General features: G+C 32.6%; 3 protein-coding genes across 6 annotated transcripts in view; all 3 read left to right on the top strand.

Annotated features, from left to right (window-relative positions):
* Positions 1 to 1,666: 1,666 nt before the first annotated feature.
* On the top strand, positions 1,667 to 7,463 carry LOC122635540 (SPARC). 2 transcript variants are annotated; one of them, XM_043825861.1, is made up of 6 exons: positions 1,667 to 1,820; positions 4,598 to 4,683; positions 4,916 to 5,131; positions 5,228 to 5,446; positions 5,773 to 6,123; positions 6,534 to 7,463. In XM_043825861.1, exons 2-6 carry the CDS (start codon positions 4,606 to 4,608, stop codon positions 6,588 to 6,590), a joined length of 921 nt encoding a protein of 306 aa, XP_043681796.1. In that variant the 5' UTR covers positions 1,667 to 1,820; positions 4,598 to 4,605; the 3' UTR covers positions 6,591 to 7,463. The 2 variants fall into 2 exon arrangements, with proteins under 2 accessions (XP_043681796.1, XP_043681797.1); XM_043825862.1 differs by lacking the exon at positions 1,667 to 1,820 and adding an exon at positions 3,025 to 3,206.
* Positions 7,464 to 8,221: 758 nt separating this feature from the next.
* On the top strand, positions 8,222 to 12,978 carry LOC122635542 (histone H2A.V). 3 transcript variants are annotated; one of them, XM_043825864.1, is made up of 5 exons: positions 8,222 to 8,368; positions 8,515 to 8,592; positions 10,686 to 10,799; positions 11,208 to 11,337; positions 11,413 to 12,978. In XM_043825864.1, the coding sequence occupies exons 1-5, from the start codon at positions 8,366 to 8,368 to the stop codon at positions 11,472 to 11,474; spliced, it is 387 nt and encodes a 128-aa protein (XP_043681799.1). In that variant the 5' UTR covers positions 8,222 to 8,365; the 3' UTR covers positions 11,475 to 12,978. The 3 variants fall into 3 exon arrangements, with proteins under 3 accessions (XP_043681799.1, XP_043681801.1, XP_043681800.1); XM_043825866.1 differs by lacking the exons at positions 8,222 to 8,368; positions 8,515 to 8,592 and adding an exon at positions 9,516 to 10,035; XM_043825865.1 differs by lacking the exons at positions 8,222 to 8,368; positions 8,515 to 8,592 and adding an exon at positions 10,065 to 10,115.
* Positions 12,979 to 13,122: 144 nt separating this feature from the next.
* Positions 13,123 to 19,154, top strand: part of LOC122635538 (cadherin-87A) — a 121,602-nt gene continuing 115,570 nt past the window's right edge. Inside the window, exon 1 of the mRNA XM_043825858.1 lies at positions 13,123 to 14,435. Within this exon, the coding sequence (XP_043681793.1) occupies positions 14,368 to 14,435 (68 nt within the window). The 5' untranslated portion in view covers positions 13,123 to 14,367. The remainder of the gene's footprint in view (positions 14,436 to 19,154) is intronic.

Genomic DNA, 19,154 nt, shown 5'->3' on the forward strand with positions numbered 1-19,154 from the left:
CTCTCTCTCTCTCTCTCTCTCTCTCTCTCGCTCTCTCTCTCGCTCTCTCTCTCTGTCTCTCTCTCTCTCTCTGTGTGTGTGTGTCACTCTAGATATTATAATTGGTCGTGATATTGGGCAAAAATGCGCCGTTTGTAATAGGAACGTATAATAATCGAGGAAGTCGGTGAACAATGAGTTCTAGAATATATTTCAAGCTGTATCGCTAGATGGCGCTAGGAGTATTAAGAAAGATTATATTAATTATAATTCTTTCCTTGTTTTCACGCTAGATAGCGCCAAGTATATTAAAAGGTTTGTATTAGAATAATTTAATATTGATCTTTCCTTTAGATGGCGTTAGAGGTAATAACATTTCATCATTTAATAGTTTAGATTACCCACGCTAGGTGATACTAGGAGGATTAAGAATGTATATTTTTTTATTATTTAGTATTAGTACTCGTACTAGATGACGCTAAGGGTATTAGAAAAAGTCAGTGTTATAGTAGTATATATTGATATACTAATTTCGTCAAGTATTTTATTATTATGTAAAAATCTGCTAATTTTATTACCAAGCACTTTTAATGAACTTTTATGATTTTATGTTAATTCTGAGAGTCCATAGAATTCTTATATAATCTATATATATACATTATATACTTTGAAATATAATAATTATCTAATGCATTATGTTTTGTAATATATAACATTAGATTTTATTACATTATATTATTATGTTATATATTTTATATATATATATATATATATATATATATATTGTCATCATGCGATCATAACATAAAACTCTATATGCAGGAAATATTTTCGATTTGTTCATAATTTGAAATTTCTAATAGGAGAGCATAATTTATCAAGAGATGACACGATTTCGCTTGTTATTTGTTTGTACATCATATAATCCTAATGCAATGTTCAATTTGCGGGGAAAATTTTTGCTTCGTTCATAATTTGAAATTTCTTACAGAAGAGGATAATTTACCAGAAGATGATGTGATTTAAGCATGCTTTGAAATCATAATTATCATGCCTTGGATAAAATAATTATCAATTAAGTAAATCATTAACGAATTACTCCATAGAATCGTTTTTAATTCTCAACTAATATTTCTCATTTCGATAGTGAAAGAGAGAGAGAGAGAGAGGGAGAGCGAGTGAGAGAGCGAGAGTGAGACAGAGAGAGAGAGAGAGAGATAGCGAGTGAGCGAGTGAGAGAGAGAGAGAGAGAGAGAGAGAGAGAGAGAGAGAGAGAGAGTGAGCGAATGAGAGGACGAGTGAGAGAGCGAGTGAGCGAGCGAGAGGGAGTGAGAGAGTGAGTGTGAGTGTGAGAGGGAATATGATAGTGTATGATAGAAGAGTATAGTGAGGAAATGGGAGAGAATCTCTTGTCAAATTGTATAATTTTTTCAACTCTATCAGTATTTGTCAGGATTTACGATGGTAAAAGAAATCATGTTTTTATAACTTTCTTTTTTGAAATTTTCGTGCATGTATTTTCGTTATTGCGTAATGAAAAAGAGAGAATAGGAAAACGTTTAAAGACATGAAACGATAATAACACAAATCGCCATGTGGCAGGAAGATCAAACGGGGGTGTAGAAAGAGAGCATGTAAACGAGAAAGATAAAGAGAGAGCATGAGCGCGAGAGGGGAGATGAGATCATCTCGTTTCGTTCGGTTTCTCGACCGTTTCCAGGCTGCAGTCAGTACCGGTCCAGCGACCGATTTGGAGGGTTGTTTCGCTTTCATACGTTTCGTCAAAGTAAATCCTTCAAAGGAAGGAGAGAAAGAGAGATAGAGAAAATCGATCGTTTCAGGTATGTACTTATATTGAGTCGAAAATATCATTTTTCTTTGTGGTTATAATTTTTAGAAACAAATATGGGTGTGGGTCTCTGTATGTGTATATGTGTGTGTGTATGTGTGCGCGTATATATATATATATATATATATATATATATATATATATGTACGTATGTATCTATGTATGTATCTATAAAATTATTACGTTTTATATGTATAAAAATTATAATTAATTTTTCTTTCTATTGCAATGTTAATTTTTAATATAAATATATATTACAAGTTCTATAGGCAAATGCATTTATATATGCATTCATTATGCATTTTTTATTATCTTAAAAATGATAATAAGCATTCGTTTATATATATTTAAAAAAAGAAAACAAAAATGAATGTCTCTCTCTCTCTCTCTCTCTCTCTCTCTCTCTCTCTCTCTCTCTCTCTCTCTCTCTCTCTCTCTTATTTTCCTCGTAATAAAGTAATCACTCATTTTTTAAAGTTATCTCATTCTTGTAGGCGCGAATGTAATCATCTTTCTCGCAAACGGATATTCGACATCCTTCTTAAACATCTTTGTCATTTGATCTCATGAATAATATTAGTAAAAATGAAATTGGTAAAAATAATAGAATACCATTTTGTAATTTTATGTATTCCTATGTCGTTGTTAATTGTCTTTTATGTTTGCAATTCTCTCTCATTTCTTTGAAATATTTGGTAAATTACATATTATTATTATCTACTTATGCGAGCATATTGTATGATTAAAAAATAAAAGAAAATTTATTTATTTTGGTTAGGACACGTACGTATATATGTGCGTAATAAATACTTAACAATAATTATTATAGAAAAATAGTGGATGTTTTTTGCTGAGAAATTTATTCAAAATACTGCATGCTATTATTTAGTACCAAGTATGAATTATGATGTAATGGGAATCTTATAGTTAGATAGTTTAATAGAATAGAATTTTTTTATTAGGATTAAAGATTCTTACAAATTTGATAAAGAAATGGAAAAGATTTGAAATATACACACACTCATATATATATATATAGCACGCACGATACACGCACACGTACACACAACTTTCGCGAGAGAAAAGCAGCGCCCCTCTCCCCTCTCGTCTTCAATTCGCAGGAATATTACTACGCCGGCGCGCATTTATACGAACTTTGCGTGTCAACTGGCTTCTCTCGATGGTTCTTCGGTCAGAACTCTGGTGTTACTCCGCGAATACTTTTCTGGTGTAGGTACTTACTCACGAACGTTCACGAGCGACACGAAACGATTCGTTCAAAACCACCCACGGAATACGATTAACATTAACCTACACGTAGGCGGAATAAAACGAGAACGAGCACGTACGAGTTGCGAATAATTTTGGTTTGTCTTTGGTATGTTGGCGTTTTATTTAACGAGATTAGGTCATTAGAAATAATATGAAAGAAAATAGAAAAAAGAGACGATAAAATTCTTTGTACCTAACGCAACGAAACGTTTACAGTGATAGCCTAATCTCCTTTCTGAGATATATATTTCTCGAGGAAATGATACTTTATGTTATAGAACAGAATGAAAACAAAAAATAAGAGGTCCTACTGAACAATTTATTATCTTATAGTTATAATATTTCTCTCTCTCTCTCTCTGTCTCTCTTTCTTTCACTCTCACTCTCTCTCTTTCTCTCTTTCTCTTTCGAGCGCAGTTATTATAAATACCGAAGTATCGTCCTACCAAAAAAGGAAATCAAAGAAAAATGGAGATTTAAGTTATCATTTAATTAATTTTGAAAGTAAGTCAATGAAAAATGTTCTGAATAGTGAAAGTTTTCTTGTTTAATTTTACGAGTCTTTTTTTATGTTAGGTTACAGTATTTCTAAAATAAAATATTATTGTTATGAGAAAAAGATCTAATTAACTTCGTATAGACATAAATCATATAAATAGATTCGTTGAAATATCATATAGTTCTTTTTTCTCTATTCAGATTAACAGGAAATAATGCTATATCGAGGCCTTGATTTCTCATTAACTCTTCCCTTGCGATAAACTGAGAGATGACGATACGTAAATAGATCTCGCATCGTTCTTTCGTGGAAGTTAAAGCATATGTATCCATATACATATGTATGAAATAAAAAGAAGGCATGTTGTAATAACGCGTATGCGAAATAAGGAACGAAAGGGGTCGATCATGAATCGTCTTTTTAAAATCGTATAACTTTCTCATATTGAAGACGTACGCAAGATGATTATTTTCAAGTATTTAGGTTATCGCTTTGTTACTCCTATCAAAAGACATGAGAGATTTATTATCGTTTGTAATGTTGACCCAAGGAATCTTATAATCGTTAACTTCGATTCTTGAATTCTATCTCTTTGAAAGTATCTTTTCGAAAATGATCGTCATAGAAAAAGGCGGTAAATTCAAAAATTTTTCTGGATACTTATAGAAATTTTGTCATTTTGAAAATTTTAATTATAACTAAACAAAATGTATATATGTGTGTGTATATATATATATACATTTTTATGTTATTTACAATTGATTTACTTTTAAAATATAATATACATTAAAAAGAAAGAAATAAAAAAGACGTGAACTTTCCAAATGGATCTCGTAATTAACAGTAATATTAAGATGACGTTTGAATCATTAATTAATAAGACTCAATATATTTAATTAGTTCCAATGTACTAAACGTATATGCGCTATTTAATAATAAGACTGGTACATGTATTCACTTACTTAAGTACGCACTTATCGATCGATCGTTTGTCGCAGGGATCGCAATGCGGATGACGAGGCTGCAGCTGCTCTTCCTCGAGCTGCTTTTAGTGGCTCTTGTAACAGACGTGTCTGCACGACAGGTTGGTAAACGTTAGATCGACCTATATTTCAATATTATTAGAATATATTTCAATTTAATTAGAAAATATCTTTCAAATATTCGTAAATTAGATTCTTTTTTCCAATCATTTCGATCATTGAATATCGAACAAATTTTTAAATTTGCAGATTATTTTCTTTTTTTTATAAATATATATGTACCCAACATTTAAATATATAATAAATATGATTATTTCGATCAATGATATCCAGCATCGAAGAAAACATCGAACGACGACAACGACTGAGCCATCTCTTCAAGATGAGGTAATGAACATGTTAGAAGCTGATGAGATAGCGGAAGATGAGAACAGAGATGCTGAAGTTACTTTTGAAAATGTTGGAAACCAACTTGCATCGAAGAAACAACGTTTGATCGAAGTAGATCCTTGTATGAATAAACATTGTGGTGCTGGACGCATTTGTAAGGTCAGTTTTAAAATCATAGTTACTCAGCAATCAGGATAAACGATCTCGAACATGACGACTTGGAACAGATATCTAATACTTTTTAATAATCTCTAGTCAACCGAAGATGGTATTGCCGAATGCGTTTGCGTCGAAGTTTGCGATCAGGAAGTTGACCCACGTCGTAAGGTCTGCACAAATTACAATGAAACTTTTGGCAGCGATTGTGAGGTCTATCAATCACGTTGTTTCTGTGACACTGGTGATACCAGGTGCAGAGGACCTGACTATAAGCATGTTCATATTGAATACTATGGCGAATGCAAACAAATGCCAGTGAGTGTGAATAAAATTCTGTATTATATTTATTGCCAATTAATTTTTGATATAATTAAATTCTTAAATTAATTATTAGTTTTATATCTTCAATTACAAGGATTTTTTAAGTATTACTTATAGTATTATTAATTGTAACTTCGTATATTTTAGATTTATTAATTCAAGATATAAAACGAATGATCCTGCTCAATCATAAAATCGATTTTAGATATATATAATTCAAAATAAATTCCAATCTCTTATTGCGAGTCTCCTTGCTCGTGAATGGCATACTTAGTGTATCGATCTTCTCTTACTTACATGCATTTCTCGTTGCTTCTCAGATGTGCAAGGAAGAAGACATGGCAGATTTCCCAAGGCGTATGCGCGACTGGTTGTTCAACATAATGCGTGACTTAGCCGATCGTCAAGAGCTACCATCGCACTACTTGAAAATGCAGCGTGAAGCTGAAACGAACATGACACTGCGCTGGACGAATGCAGCCATTTGGAAGTGGTGTGACCTCGATGGTCATCCACATGATAGAACAGTTTCCAGGCACGAACTTTTCCCTATAAAGGCACCCTTGATGGCCTTGGAACATTGCATAGCACCTTTCTTCGATTCTTGCGATGCCGATAATGATCACCTGATCACTTTGGTCGAATGGGGCAAATGTTTGCAATTGGATGAGGTAGGTGATAAAAGGATCAAAGTACTAAATGAATTAGAAAACTTTATATACGAATTCATTTTATTCTATATATAATGACAATTTTTTACATATACATCGATTTCACATGATAAATCCAAGTAATAAATTAATTAATTGGAAGTTACTACAAGATAAAATCCATTTCGGTATTTCTAATTTCGAACAAACTCCTGCGAGACATTTTGTAAAGAAAATAGGAAAATTTCTTGTATCATTTCTATTCAATGAAAAAATACGAGATAAAAAAAAATTAAAAGAAGAGTAACAAGGAAATGCTTCATAATTATTTTCAATATTATACATATATATCTATATACAGTGTGTGTGTGTGTGTGTGTGTGTGAATAATTTAAATAATTTATTAATCGTAATGAATTTGTTAATTGTAGGATGACATCGATGAAAAGTGTGACGAGCTAGCCGAAGCCAACAGCAATCTACAATAAATAATTTTGACGATATATATATATATATATATATATATATATATATATATATAACAAATAATGGCGGATGTATTTGCTAGACGGATCGAACGACAGGGCCAACGATAAATGAACGAGAAAAGGCCTTTGTATTGCTATGTAGCAATTGGTAGTAGTAGTGTGTAACGCAGGATGAGTAGGCTGAAAGGGAAGGAAAATGGCGGGAAATTTTAGAAGCAAGGCTTTGCGTATTCGACAACGCGCATGTCCCATATAACAGACTCATCGATATCGTGACCCATCGTGTAATGCTCCTCATACTACTTGCAATTTTGAAGAGTCTCGTTTAATCCTTCGTTGTTATATTATTGATCGAAGCTCGCAGCGGCCAATGGATTTCCTATCGAGCTTAACAAAATTGATAATTCTGATCGTTGTAATATTTCCAACGAAATTCTACATCAATCATCTGTTTATTTTATATAATTTTTTATTCTTCCATCGAATGTGAACTGTAAAACGGTATTTTATTCATAATTTTTAAATTTTTATTTCATACCAAAATTCGTGTTCATTTGATGAATGAAGTTTACATATATATGTGCATATGAAAGTATGTAGTTGGCGATACAAAACACGTCGGTCCTTCGAATTCGAAACGTCTTCTCTAATACAGCGCCACGGATCGCTTTAGAATTAATTTTATTTGTATTTGAACCAACCGCGACATATTATGTGGCATCATTTCTTTCGATTCCCTTCTTGTTATTTAATCCTGATAATATTCTATTTTTTAGAGATTACCTTAATATATATAAATGTATCCGAAATATTTTATGCTACTGCCTTTTTACTTGTCAATAAAGATTCTAATGACATTTTTATTATAATGTATCTTTATCGTCTATCGTTTTTATTATATATGTATTTTTATCATTGTTTTTTACTCGACTAAAAAAATGTTTTTTAAAGATATTTTCATTATATATTTTTCAAGAGAAAGAATTTTCAATATAGAGATTTTAGTTTAAGCTGAAAACTTCTTTTATCATATCATATAAAAAAATATATTAAAATTTACATAATATTTAATATTGTAAATGCATAACTTATTAGTTAAAATTATTCAGGTCAGTTATGAATAATATAAATTTCGTCATTTGTTATAAAAAAATGTAAAGAAAGTATAAAAAATGCGAGGACCACCAGTTGCGTCCCATTCGCCATAAAAAAGAGAAAAAAAGAAAGAAAAATAAAAGAAGAAAAAGAAACAAGATAACACGAAACAAGAGACAGAGAGAGAGAGAGAGAGAGAGTAAGAGAGAGAGTAAGAGAGAAAGTAAGAGAGAGAGTAAGAGAGAAAGTAAGAGAGAGAGTAAGAGAGAGAGAGAGAGAGAGAGAAAAGGAAAAAGAATAGATATTGGAAAGTTCTCGAAGCTTTGAGATAAATAAAAAGCAATCCGTTGGCTCGTCTGAGTTTCTAAAAGTAAATGAAAGGAGGGAATCATGTGAAACGCATAGTTCGCATTCGAGAAGAAGCATCGAAACGAACGCGTCATAGCATTCGCTTTAGTTAACGTGATCCTCTAGCTCTTATGATAGTACGATATTAGGACACTAAGGGTCGCCACGGTTGCGTCGTTATAGCATTGCGATTGGTCGTAAATGGTCACGTGAGTAGACCGCGGGACGCGGCAGCAGCGCCAAGCGTATTTGGCGGGATCGTGCTTAGACGGCGTCGTCTGTGCTCCCCGCAAGTCTGTCGTGTAGCGAACCGCAAAGGCTCTCCTAGCATAATGGTGAGTAATCCGCGAGTTTTTACCGGTTCCTTCAGCCATCCACAATCGATATACATCTCCTCATGTTCGACGGATTCTCGACCGTTTACTGACGAGGTTTCGTTCTTCTATCGCTCAAATTAATCGTGATTTTCATCTGTGAACAGGCTGGTGGAAAGGCGGGCAAGGACTCTGGCAAAGCGAAGGCTAAGGCGGTCTCTCGTTCGGCGAGGGCCGGCTTGCAGGTGAGTTCATTATCCAACTAGTCTACAACTTAACGAAAACATACTTTTTTCTATACGTTATTAAACCAACGTCCGAATTAATATGCTGTTTTTCTACGTTTTTTCAACTGTTAAATTCAACGGTCTTTACATGTTAAACGGTCGTAGTTGGCGCGAAGCAAAACGAATCCTCTTTTGTCACTATCGACAAAGGGATCTGTTTTCTTATATTTAAGAAGTTGCACTTTAACGTTTAACTATTTCTTCAATTTTATATAATTTATTGTATTCGTTCGATGGTAAATGTAATCATTAGATGGATTAAGAAATATTTCATTTCTCAAATTGAATTCTCTCAACAAAAGTTGTACTAGCTTGGTCATTTCAAACAAGTCGTCGGATGGGACCGTTTACACTACAATCAACCCCCTCCATCCCCCTTTTGATCTTTCCCCCATCACCCCCTGTTGATCGCCGGGCCTTTCAATTCAAATCGTCCATCTCTTTGAATATTTTATGCCCTTTCGAAACGACGACGACGACGGAGACGACAGTATTTCGAAGTGTTCAACGACTAACGTCTATGCCGTCATAGTATAAATATCTTCAAGAGAGAATATACTCTCTTTTCATCTCTATTTCTATCAAAGAGAATTATATATTCTCGCAAAATTATATCTAAAGGACCGAACAAAAATGCATCATTGACGTTCAATCGTTTCTTCTTCGTATTTCTTCATGTTTTGACTTTTGGTTATACACACATATATATACGACCGTCATGTGATTCGTAAGAGAAGAATTTTATGAGGTATGACAAAAAAAATAAAGAGAGTAAAAGAGAGGAAGGGAAGAAGAGGGAGGAAAGGGAGAGAAAATATCAATAGAGAGAAATATTTATTAATTGAAACGAGATGTGTATTACGCGACGTTATGTTATAATAGATTTATTTTTTCATTCTTTAGTTTTTAGAGGTTAACCAAAAAAGATGGACACTTATGTGTTTGTGCGTGCGTGTGTATATGTGTACTGCGACGACGGGGATAAGCTGCTTAAGTTCGTTATTTATTCTGTATAAATGCGAAGGCATACGTGTGTGTGTAAGTGGGGACGTATATATGGAAAGTATACGTAATGTATACTCCAAAGTACGTGTTTGTGTGTGCGTGCGTGAATACTTGTAGGAAATAAAACGTTGAAAGAGTTCACAGAGACGGCAGAGGGATAAAGTTGTTGATCGTTTATCGAGTATAATCGATGTGTATAACACGTTAAAAGGGGAAGAGAATGTAGGGCGTATTAACAATGTTTCATCGAATGATGAAACGAATCTGCCAGAAAAGCTGGGAAACCTTCGGGAAAGCCGAATCTCTATCGCGTGCCGCTCGATATTCGTCTCGTTTGTGACTGTCTGTGTGTGTAGTGTGTGGTGTATGGACCCTGGTCGACGAGAAAGACGAAATGTAGGAGTGAGAGAGTGAGGGAAAGAGAGAAAATATACATCGTGATGACTCTCTCTTGCTCGTTCTCCCATATTTTCGTTGTAATATTTTCGTATTTACAAAAAATATTCTTAACTGTATTCTCTTATATGTATATATATCAGAATCGTCGCCATGTATACAGGACAAAAAAAAGACGCACTAAGTTACTGCGTGCCAAATCGACATAAATGTTTCAAAATTTACTTTAGTCTTTGGTATTAAACGATCGGGCTAGTTTGCTCTTCATTGTACCATTTGATTCCTTCTTTTCTAACAATGACGAAAAGCTGCTGACGCGTTGTGTCAGAAAGGTCGATGTTATTTGGACGGACAATAGCTTACGATATATGTGGTGTGTATATATGTCTATATATATATATATACCATCCTAAAAATATTTCTCTCTTTTGTCATCGGAGAATACGATTATGCATTCTTTCTTTTTATCATTCTTTTTTCTCTTTATCACTGATAATTTTCTTTGGTTAGAAAGAGAGAGGAAGAGAGGGAGGGAGAAGGAAAGGAGGAAGAATGCATTATATATTGTATAAATATATTAGTGGGAATGAGAACTATTATTACTATCGTTATTATCTGAGTTAATATATTTTCGTTTATTTTGATTTCAGTTTCCTGTAGGTAGAATACATCGACATTTGAAAAATAGGACTACCAGTCATGGTCGAGTTGGTGCAACGGCTGCAGTATACAGCGCAGCTATCTTAGAATATCTGACAGCCGAGGTGAGTTAGACTGGTGCAAAAGAGAGGAGAGATATCATGTTGAGAAGGCGAGGGTCAGAGCTTTTGGTATGTGTTTTGCGTGTCTCTGTGTGTGTCCTGTGCGCGCGCGTATGGAACGTTTATAAGAGTGTGTATATATATATATAAATACATATATTTATATATATATCGTAGGATGACGCGAGACAACGTGTGATCGTAGTTAGAAAAGTGGCCGCAAGTGACGCTAATGGCTCACGTGGGGTATCATGGCAGACTTTTCCCGCCATTATTTAGAAAAGCGTTTATTGATATTTATTTTTATAAACAATATAAAGACACTCGATTTTGAAATTCAGTGTATAATTATTGTGTTGTATAAGTTATTTTACTTCAATATTTCATAATTATTTTCCTCTTTGTTGATAGGTCTTAGAATTGGCAGGAAATGCATCTAAAGATTTGAAAGTTAAACGTATAACTCCAAGACATTTACAACTTGCTATCCGAGGTGACGAAGAATTAGACAGTCTCATTAAGGCTACTATTGCAGGAGGAGGTATGTTATTATATTTCTATGTGCAGTATGTACTTTATTATAAGGTCATTGATTCTCATTGTTTTTTTGTTGTAGGTGTTATTCCACATATCCATAAATCACTGATCGGCAAGAAAGGTTCTCAAAAGCCAGCATAATTTAGTGACGATTGAAGAACTATTTGAGAGATAAGTAGACAAAACAGATGTAAAGTGGCAGTGATTGTTGACAAAGTGTACCTACGTTATTAAACTAAATGGAGAGACTGGAGTGATGATATATATGTATATGGCTACATATATATATATATGTATACATATATATATTTATATATAAATATAAATGAAACAAATATTGATATAATTTAATATAGATAACGAAGAGATAAAGGAAAGACAAACGTTAAAAGCGTAATTTGACGATTGGGAGGGAATAGGAGATGATTTTGTTGGAGATGAAAATTCCTAGTGTGCGTATAACGTGGCGATTAATCGAAGAGCAATGTGTTATAGCATCGCTCGCTCGAAATGATAGCGTTTGTTGCTTCGCCGATAATGTATATTTTAAATGAAAGGTTAAAAACGCTTTATTGTTCACACACACATTTCTTTTACATACATAATTATATTATTATAATCTAATTTTGTATTTCGGCCACCCTTAACTAAATCCGCGGTTTTGTTAAACTTTATTCTTCCTTTTCATTTTCTTTCTTTTCTTTTTTATATAATCGACGAAGATTTCTGCGTCGTTTGGCAATCATTCATTTTCGATAATGTGTACGTGTCGAAATTGTCTGAATAATAGTCATTTCCAATCTCGATAAGATTTCACCGAAGTCGCATATTGTGTAATGATAAATCTTGCATACATCTAAGTCTTTATAGGTACTATAGTAATTAATGAGAGATTACAGAAGATATATATAACAATTGTCATTAAGAAAGAGAGGATTATTATAGTTAGACATAGACGATCGAAACAAAATTTTAATTTTTCTAAACTATTTGTATTTCAAAGAGTCTATTTTGTGTTAATTGCACTATGTGATCGTTTTAATGATTCCGATCTAAAAGAAATTGGTTTAAAATTTTTTGGATAATAATTCTAAAACGTTTCTAATTGATATGTGTCAATCTATTAAGCGATAGAAATATAAAAACCTGAGAATATATTATATTATTTATTAATACACGTAGTAATAATATATAATATAAAATATTTTAAGATCGGAAATTAAAAATTGATCTCATTGTGAATAGATATTATTTCAGTTTCAGTAAATTCTCGAAAAATGTATGGGTGAAAATTTGTATCAAAGATTATATAATTAAATATTTCCTTTTCATTTCAATTACGTCCCGATACTAGGATGAAATCAATATGAGAAGAGAGAAAATAATCGTTTGATTTTGTGTTTAACATTATTCGTATTATTATTATTATTATTATTATTATTATTATTATTATATATTATTATTATTATTATTATTATTATTATTATCATTATCATCATTATTATTATTATTATTCTGCAAACAAAAATATAATTGTGTATGATTTAGTGTAATCTCTATATCTACAGTACCTACGACGTACGTTAAAAAAGAAGCAGCCATGTAAATCTTCATTAATCATAATAAAGATGAATTTTACTATTAATTGTATATTTTATACATTTTCAGATATTGCAGAAGAAGATTTTAGTATCGTAGAGTAAGATTGAAGATTAAGTTACAAAAGATATCTACTATCAAAGTTTGATACGAACAATGTTCTATAATGGATAAGAAGTTTTAGAATAACTCGTGTGTTAAAGTTTAGTAGTCCATTTAATAATTATGTAATTTCAAGCTCTTCGTACATATTATAAATATATTCATAATGACTATATTTTTTGTTCATAGAGAAAAGTTGAATAATTCATCTCTTTCAAGTTCGGAATTTCAATTTTCAAATATAAGTAGTAAAAAAGTATTATTTATTTCATATTTATTAATTTTAATCTAATTATATTATCTCTTAACACATTTGTATCAATATTATTTAATAGATTTAAGAATTATTGCTGCGAAGATTTAAAAATATTTGAAAAAAGAACCGCTGCTGTGAAGATTTAAAAAAATTCGGAAGAAGAACCACTGCTGCGAAGATTAAAAAAATTGAAAGGAGAACCACTGAAGGCTAAAGACGTCAAGTGCTGCCACTGGTGCCGGTAGATAGGGAGCGGTCGAGCGACCAATCCGGTGCTTTCTCCCCGCCAAGTAATTGGACCAATCGCGTGGCTCGTAGCGGTAGGCGCGCTCTCCCAGTAGCTAAGGGCGATCAGAACCGCGGACGCCTTTCACGAGTACGGTTGGTTGGCTAATCGTACGGGCCGTGTGTGCCTTGCGAGTAGTAAAAGTTGTGACCCTGGTGCACCGGTCGTACGAAATAACATTCACGAATTCGTAGAATTCATTCGACAACATAACAATCATTTTCCTTGATTCGATCAAATCAAAGAAATATTTCGAATAAATACGCGAAAGAAGAAACGCGCTGTAACACGTTACTCGAATGCCGGCTGTAAACGATCGCGTGAATAGTTACTATATACATACAACGCGAGCTGTACGTCTCTCAACGAGTTTGCCTTCTTTGGTAATCATCGTGTTTTCATCGTGATTTAGTCGTCACTTCGTAATAATTACCGGCATTCATAATATTCGCGAGTGGTTCGCGTTCGAACGAGTATTATACTTTTGTGAGACTTGCCTTTGCCGGTTTTCACCTTTTGCGAGCATGATCCTTTCTTTTTCTGCGCGTGTGCTATAACCAGCAAGTGGAAGAGAAAAAGAGATAGAAGAAAGAAGAGGAGGAGGAGGAACAACGTACGCACGCACGAGGGTACATCCAACGCTTTGTTTTTTTTTATACCGGAACTCTTTTCTCTCTATTTTCTACCTCAAGGACAACTACCATCGCTGGACTTTCTTCTATTTTAAATCTTCTTTCACGCCAAACTACTACGACATGATATCATTCGTGTAGTTCCTGTCAGATTCATTGATGATCCTTGCTGGAGATTTTTCGAGGATGACGAGAGGACAATCGGAAATATTCGACGTTAGTCAGCGGTGAGTCGAAATTTGATTTTTTGAGTTTACCGCGCAATTTTATTCCACATGAAAACTCATTACATCGAAATGTTTAATTACATTTTTAGAATACATAAAAATCTCTATCGTAGTTATTCACATTAACGTATTAATAATCTTAATTAGCATTATTGTATGTATATATAGCGTATATATATATGTATATTATATATATATGTGCGTGTGGTGCGTAAATATATATATATATATATATGTCGAATGCGTAATAGGTTTCAAGAATTTAGGTAAGTGTCATGGCGGACACACCAATCGTCCTTTATTTCAATCAAACAAATATTGCGCTATTGTTTACTACACCCTGCTGGCGATCCGGATTAATGGTAACAAAAGAATTTTTTTCGATTTTCGTGTTCCCTCATGTTATTTCCTTTCTTTTTTCCTTTTTTTTTTGTATCTTTAGCTTTGTAGATGGAGTTACGTCATCCATTTTCTCGAATTAACGGTATACATATAACTACACACTAGTTGCTTCGTAGCCGACGAACCTGTATACCGGATAATGAGAGTATATGCGGACTGCGAAGTTAGGTTAAAACTTATATCAATACTCTTATTTTCACAAGATTAGAATGATATTATCTTTAATATATTATTAGGTATAGATTAATTATAATCGAAATGAAAAGAATTGTTAAGATTTTAAAACAATTTTTTTTTTTTTTAGAAAAATGAGTACATTATAATCTACTTGTACGTTTATTTGAAAACATTCTTTTCGTCTCTTGTGAATTTTCTCTTCAAACTAGACTATATACCGCAATGTAAACAACTAAATATTAAAACTTACATGCGAACCATACATACATCGTTTGTTTGCTGAATGGTCCGAATAATTGTAGTTGGAGGAAATTTTTCCCTATAGACCATTGTACATAAACCCATGTTAAATTATATATGTAGAAACATAGGCACATATGTACATACGTACATACATACATATATATATACACATTTTCACGTGAATTCATATCGACGAATGGAGCACAAACCTATTGTCAATCCCAATTTTTTGATCACTGCAGAGTAAATCCGTTTTGAAAATTTTTCTCTCTATCTATTTTTTTAAATTGTTTTATTTTCTGTCTACTTGTTCCATATTGCAATCAGTTCAAAACTTGTCCATTTTTCGTCGTTTTCGCTAATATTTACCTCTGTTAGTAATTTATTTCTTTGAATGGATCATATATATTTGTATGAAATTTTTACTTTATTTTTCTTTTTTTTCCTTTTTCTTTTTGTGAAAGTTTGAATATAATTGTTGTTATTAATTCGTCGCAATAGTTAATAGTTAGAGTTATAATTGTAAGAATTTTTTTATATAATTAATAATTGTAGTTATAATTATTATACAATATTTTTTTTATTATTTTTATACTGTTTCTTTTTATTTATACTACTTTTATTTTGTTCACACGGTCTTTTCTTTTTTTGTCCTTTTTCATCGTTATTTGAAGTATCTAAGCTGTAAAAATTCAAGAATTCAAGTACGTACTCGTGAGATCTAGCAATGTAAAAAAATTGTCGTCTGCGTAGCTCGTTATGCGACTGATGTATATATGTATTCCTCTTTAGACTTTCTTCTTTTTTTTTCTGTGGAATACTCGACTGGGATACTCCTTACACTTCTCTCTTCATCTCTCTCTCTCTCTCTCCCCCTCTCTCCCTCTCCCTTCCCTCTCTCTAATATCTATCTATCTATCTACCTATTTATCTATCCATCTCTCATTTTTCCTATTCGAGAGGAGACTCGAACTTGAGCTTCGAAAACGTTCAAAACTCTTTACCAGAGAAGAGAAGCAGACAAGAGCGAGCATTCCGCGTAATCTGAATAGCTAGCAGTACTTGGAACGCAAGGTCGGCCAATCGTCAACGTCATCGAGCCTCCGGCAAGCTGCGGTGAAAGTTCCTTCTCTTGCATGAACGTGATATATAGGGTGAGTCAATAAACTATTAGGATATTACAACAGAAAAATGTCTAAAGGTTTATTAATATTATATAATAAAATAAAAAAAACTAATAACTATTATCAGATTTAAACATATCATTTTGTACAAGGTAGCCTGGAAGGAAGGAGAGGTAGCAGCCAAAATTACCTTGGATAATTTTAAAGATCAATTGTTTTTCTTGAGTCTTCTTAAGCTAATTTGTCTGTTCTTTTTTAAGATTGTTGATAATTATAGTAACTTGAAAAAAAATCTAGAAATTTTGGTTCATTGATATATATGGATTATATATATATATGAACTATTTTATTCGTAACAATTATTTCTAGTTTATAGAATTAGGTTATTCAGGAATAACGATCTATTATCACCTGGTACATATACATATATGTATCGTATGTTTTATATATTGTTATTTATAATAACTTTATATTAGTTTAGCAACAATATCTATTGTAGTTAATCGACTTAGTTATTGATTCTCACCCTATATATGTCCCATGGAACGAGAATGCACGTTTACCAAGCCCACGAAGTTGCCATTCTTAGAACGAAAGTCTTTGGATCTACGTTATGTATATACGTATGTATGTATGTGTATGCGTTAGGAACTAAATAGGAAATTAAATCGATCGAATGCACTTTTCTTTTTAATTCGTACGTGATTAGATTCCTTGATGTGACATTTATATATACATTCAAATATAATTTTCATTTTATCATAGAAAAAGTATGTTAAAAAAAATAGATAAATCGACTGAATAATAAGAAGTAATGTTAAAGGTCAAGTTTTCTTTCGTCCAATATTGCAATCCTTTTGCATTCCTTTCTCTCAGAAGATATATATATATATATATATATATATATATATATAAAAAGAGAAGGAGAAATATAGAGGAACTTGTCCTTCCTCCAGTATTTACATTTTAATCGTGTGCATCAGACGAATAAGAACAGAAATAACGATCGTTGTTACATCGTCTGACTCCAGACACGATTCATTACGACTTCACTCGTCCTCATTCCTTTGTTAGCTCAATCAACCAAAGTGTTGTCTTGCTATACCGTTCCAAATAGGTTCGTGATTGTCGGCATTAACGTGTTGGGACCTCCGAACAGGCGATATGTGTAAAGTTTAGAAAGGTCTTAGGGAGGATTTTATTAGACTAAATATGTGATTGAGCGATCACAAAAAGATCGAAGTGATTGCAGATAAATCTTACCTTTTCTTATTTTTTTTTATTTATGTACTTTATTATTTTTATTTTATTGTATTAATAATGACCTCTTACAATTAGATTATTTTTAATACTCAAGATTTATCGATCTATAACAAAATAGTTCACCCTATATATCATGATCATTATCGGGTCGTTTATTTTTCTGTCTAACAAAATTAGATCTACCAGATGTATCTTTTTACAAATATAGTATCAAAGCACATAGATAGATAGATAGATAGATAGATAGATAGATAGATAGATAGATAGAGAGAGAGAGAGAGAGAGAGAGAGAGAGAGAGAGAGAGAGAGGCAGAAAGATATAGAAATATTTGATGATTTCAACGTTATCGTCAGTCGACTTTCCTTCTTCTTTCTACTCCTCCTTCTTTGTATCGTTGAAGTTCTCGATTCGTTCGAACATGGACGATCCGTTAGCACATCCTCCATACGGGTCATCGACCATATATACTCTACTGCTTCCCGTCGTCATAGTCTTTCCTTCCAGTCCATAAGAATGTCTATCTCTTTTCTTCTTTTTTTCTTGTCGTCATAGGAAAAATTCCATGTATTCATCTTTTGTTATGTTGCCTGTATAGACTTTAAGAATGCTTTGACTATTGCTATCTCTTTCATTTTTATTATTTTTCATTTAAGATGTCCTAGAATTTCGAATTATTTCTATAAGGAATATTGATCATTTATAAAGATCAATATATATATCTTTTTAATCTCTATTATTTTTTATACAAGTTGTCTTAAAAATTTCAAATTACATATATAAAATATATAACAGAATATCTATAAGATAGGAATAATAGAAATGATGTCGAAATTTTGAATCATGATTGTTATCGAGAATATTTATCATTAATAAAAATCAACATTTCTCTCTGTCTCGTTCTCTCTCTGACAGAATTCATAATCTGGACCGAAATTGTAGACCACAAGAATCCTGTCATATATGTTCGTAACTAGGTATATATCTATCTATATGTATATATACATGCGCACACCCACATATACTATATGTATATACATGCATATGTCCAGGCTATTAATTTATCGCTATAGGTAGCTTCGTTCGACCGGTTAATTAATTACTCGTCTGTTGAAGAGAGAGAGAAAGAGAGAGGGAGAGAGAGAGAGAGAGAGGAGAAGCTTTCGACGAGGCAATGCCAATACGGTCGTCGGTCTTGAAACCACACGATTTCTATGCGAGCCAACGAGACGATGTCTCTTTTTCATCCTCCTTTTCTGGCCATATTAACTGAAAAAATCTTTGGTGGCTTGAATTTCCCAACGGACAAATATATGTACTACCTATATGTATAGATTATGTATGATTTCATATATACTAATACGTTTTATATAGTATTCATACGTAGTAATATACGTGTTTTATGTGTTTTCATATATACGCATATGAATTCTTCAAGCTTCTTTAGATCATTTTTTAATGCACCTTTTATCAGCATCTTCCTCAGTATCTCTCTCTCTCTCTCTCTCTCTC

This window comes from Vespula pensylvanica, chromosome 18 (assembly GCF_014466175.1).
Source record: "Vespula pensylvanica isolate Volc-1 chromosome 18, ASM1446617v1, whole genome shotgun sequence".
NCBI lineage: Eukaryota > Metazoa > Arthropoda > Insecta > Hymenoptera > Vespidae > Vespula > Vespula pensylvanica.